The sequence below is a fragment of the Chaetura pelagica genome, unplaced genomic scaffold (assembly GCF_000747805.2).
Source record: "Chaetura pelagica isolate M959 unplaced genomic scaffold, ChaPel_1.0 scaffold938, whole genome shotgun sequence".
In the NCBI taxonomy this organism is placed as follows: domain Eukaryota; kingdom Metazoa; phylum Chordata; class Aves; order Apodiformes; family Apodidae; genus Chaetura; species Chaetura pelagica.
In genome coordinates this window covers 544,929-548,160 of record NW_009954221.1, presented here as the reverse complement: position 1 = coordinate 548,160, position 3,232 = coordinate 544,929, and the positions used below count along the sequence as shown (strand labels likewise).

Here is a 3,232-nt window from a genome sequence, read left to right as displayed (position 1 = left end):
CGGGCTCGGCCCTTGTGCCCCCCCCCGCCTGGGAACCGGAGGAGCCACCGGCCAGATGGAGGCACCGGGAATGCCCAACGGGGGACAACTGCCCCGGAATCCCGGTGTTCCGATGCCCGGTTCTGAAATGACAGCGACAAAGCACGGAACGTGTGGAAATGCCTCAGGGAGCCGACGCAGGGGACCGGAACGTGCCCCCTGCTCCCAGTTCTGGTCACACCCGCGGGTCACGCAGCTCAGCAGGGTCCCTCCCGTCCAACTGACAGAGTCACCACCCAAGGGACCCCCTGTCAGAGACACCACTGGTCTGATGCTCACAAAGGAAGCTCAGCTCCTGGACCCAGCAGATCCACATGGACCGTGTCTCAGAGATGCCAGGAAACCACCTCTGACCAGCCCCTGCTACCTCTGGCCTGGCCAAATAAATACCTGCAGCAGAACTGCCCTCGCCGGACCACCCGGAGCAGGCCCCCAGGAAGACCCTTCCTCTCCTCAGGGGTGGTTTGACCCTCCTGGAGGCTCAGCCTGAAGAGGAACTCCTGCAGCAGGCAAGCAGGCTGGGGAGCTGCTGTGTCTGGAAGAGGCTGCTGGGCAGACGGGCTGCCACAGTCATGGATGAGATGTCCTCAGCAGAGCACCTGACCTGCTCCTCACATCAGAAGAGAAGGAAAAGGGGCCAGGAGGGCTCTCTGCTGGAGCCTAGAGACTGCACAGGAGGAGTTCCCTGTTTGAAGGGGATAATATTTGCCTCAGCCACTTTCTGTGTCACATCAGGGGAAAAAAAAGCAGGAGCAATACCCAAGGCCTAGGCTGTGTCTCCAGTTCATGCTGCCACCACCTCAGCTCTCAGGTGTTCCTCCAGGGGTGAAGCCTCCCCAGCTCACACACCAACGTGCCCACGTGTCTCTGCATCCCGTGCCAGGCAGAGCCCTGTCCCTGTCACTGGGCAGGACAGCACAGCCCCACTCTGCCCAGTTCTCCACACCACCATGGCATGGAGGACCATGCTTGTAACAAAGACAACACTTCCCGGGAGCTCCCGGAGGCTTTTATTCACAGCAGCTGCTCGTCAGAGACTAGAGCTCCTTGGTTCCTGTCTCATGCTGGTCTGACTTCTCCAGTCTATGAAACAAGAGGCCGGTGTCCTCTCCGAGCTGCCTCCCTTCAAAGGGACAGGGCTTCCCATGGTAGCGTGGCAGGAACGTCAGACCCAAAAGCCCTCTCTCTTGGGGCTGCACAGCCAGCCTGGAGAGCAGCCTGTGGGCAGTGTGGGGGATGACAGGCTGCAGAAGGGTCCCACAGACACGCAGGGACTCCAGGGTGACGTGGATGATGGTGTCCAGCCAGAGCTGCTCCATGGGGTCCTGCCGGTCAAGTTTCCAAGGCCTGTGCCTCTGGAAGAAGCTGTTGGTCTGCCTCACGCAGAGAGAGATACACTCCAAAGCCTTGTAGATCTGGAAGTTTTCAAAACAAGTAGCCACCCGCAGAGGCAGAGAAGCCACGGATGCCAGGAACTCATAGTCCTCTGCAGAAGCCCTCCCTGCACCTTTTGTCTCCCTGCAGTCCGAGACCTTTGGAAAGCAAGCCTCGGAGAAGCGCGGGTAGGTGTTGCTGGGGTTGATGCTGGGGGCTGTGGACCGGTTCAGGAGCCCCCCGAGCGCATCTGCCAGCTCGGAGTTCAGGAGCTTCACCACCTTCTGGTGGTAGAAGTCGCAGTCGCGCTCGGGCACGCCCTGCCGCAGCAGGAAGTACCGGAACCCGTCCACTGAGAACCGCCCCATGCAGGGCCCAGGCTCCACCACGTTGCCCAGGCTCTTGGACATCTTCTGCCCGTGGACAGTCCAGTGGGAATGCACCAGGATCCGCTCGGGGGGAGGCAGCCCGGCCGCCATCAGCAGCGCCGGCCAGTAGACGGCGTGGAACCTGAGGATGTCCTTGCCCACCACGTGGTGGGCGCAGGGCCACCACTGCCCGTGGGCCTCAGGGTAGCCCACCGCGCTCAGGTAATTCACCAGGGCGTCCACCCACACGTACACGGTCTGCGTGGGGTCCCCAGGCACGGGGATGCCCCACGGCAGGCGGCTGCTCTCCCGGGAGACAGACAGGTCCGGCAGGTCCTCGTCCAGCCAGCGCAGCACGCGCTGGTAGAAGGGCTCCGGGGACACGGCCCGCGGGTTGTCCCGCAGCCAGGCCCGCAGCGGGTCCCGGAAGGCCGAGAGCCTGAACATGTAATTCTCCTCCTTAGTCCAGTGCACCTGGGAAGGAGGGAGAGAAAAGAATCATGGCCTGCGGTTGTCAGCAGCTCCTTCCATCTCTGGGTGTGTTCCCCAGGCCTGAGAAGCTCCTGGCATCTCTGTCAGTGGGTGGGATCCTCCCCTCCTCAGGGCCACCCGTAAGGACCTGGGATGGCTCCACACTCTGTCTGGAAAGGTGCTCATATCCCCAGGGAAGAAAAACATTTCCACCCGCCAGAAACAGGGAAACGTGAATACACCCTCTTAAAAACATAGCTTTGCAGCAGGAAATAAATAAAAGACAAGACGACCTCATTAATTGGTGCCTCAGACACACCCCAGTGCCTGCCTCTGCCTCGCTTCTAGGCACTATATTCCTCTGTTCCCCCAGTTTAAGCACTGGAGCATCTGAACTGCTAACTCTGTTTGTTAGAGCACTGCCAGCACTCCCCTGCACGCTCAGAGCCAGTAAATTACACATTTAGCTAAATCAATTAAATATTTGTGGGTAAATACAGTTTGTGCAAAGACTCCCGGGAGACTTACAGCCAGGTCAAGGTGTTCAGCTCTGAGGTGTGATCATCTGCAACTGCTGGATAGAATCACAGATTCCTGACCCCTTCCAGAAAAGGAGAGACCCCGGGGCAGGCTCCAGGCTCCAGGCTGTACCCGGGTTCAGCCACCAGGCCCCACCACAGGCAGGTGCTGTTACGGGTTTTATGTCGGGCCAAAACCCAGGTAACAGGATCGATGAGAAAGCATCCAGAGGCCAAATGAATCACCTCACAAAACCGGCCTGGAAGCCCAGACGCCCAGCTGACACCTCAGTTCAGAACACAGCTCAGCTCCTTCAGCGCCACTAAACCGCTGCCTCCAGCCCGTGCATCCCGGCAGCGGCCGAATCCTTGGACCCGGGACCCCCGCGTGCCCCGGGCTCTGGCTCTGAGCCCTGCCCGGCCACCCTGTGGGGACCCTCGGGTGTGACTCGCAGCCGGCTC

General features: G+C 60.3%; 2 protein-coding genes across 2 annotated transcripts in view; one reads left to right on the top strand and one right to left on the bottom strand.

Annotated features, from left to right (window-relative positions):
- Positions 1-1,076: 1,076 nt before the first annotated feature.
- Positions 1,077-2,438, bottom strand: MARS2 (methionyl-tRNA synthetase 2, mitochondrial). Its single transcript, XM_010003470.1, has 2 exons — positions 2,418-2,438; positions 1,077-2,255 (listed from the first exon to the last, which is right to left on the bottom strand). Exons 1-2 carry the CDS (start codon positions 2,436-2,438, stop codon positions 1,077-1,079), a joined length of 1,200 nt encoding a protein of 399 aa, XP_010001772.1.
- Positions 2,439-2,953: 515 nt separating this feature from the next.
- The window catches only part of AIFM1 (apoptosis-inducing factor, mitochondrion-associated, 1), a 15,256-nt gene continuing 14,977 nt past the window's right edge, over positions 2,954-3,232 (top strand). Inside the window, exon 1 of the mRNA XM_010003469.1 lies at positions 2,954-2,972. Coding sequence (XP_010001771.1) covers positions 2,954-2,972 — 19 coding nt within the window. The remainder of the gene's footprint in view (positions 2,973-3,232) is intronic.

Coding starts and splice junctions, on each gene's coding strand:
- MARS2 (XM_010003470.1), bottom strand. CDS start 2,438: ATGAGCACCTTTCCAGACAGA. Junction 2,256..2,417: donor TGAGCACCTTTCCAGACAGA/GTGTGGAGCCAT, acceptor CCTCCTTCCCAG/GTGCACTGGACTAAGGAGGA.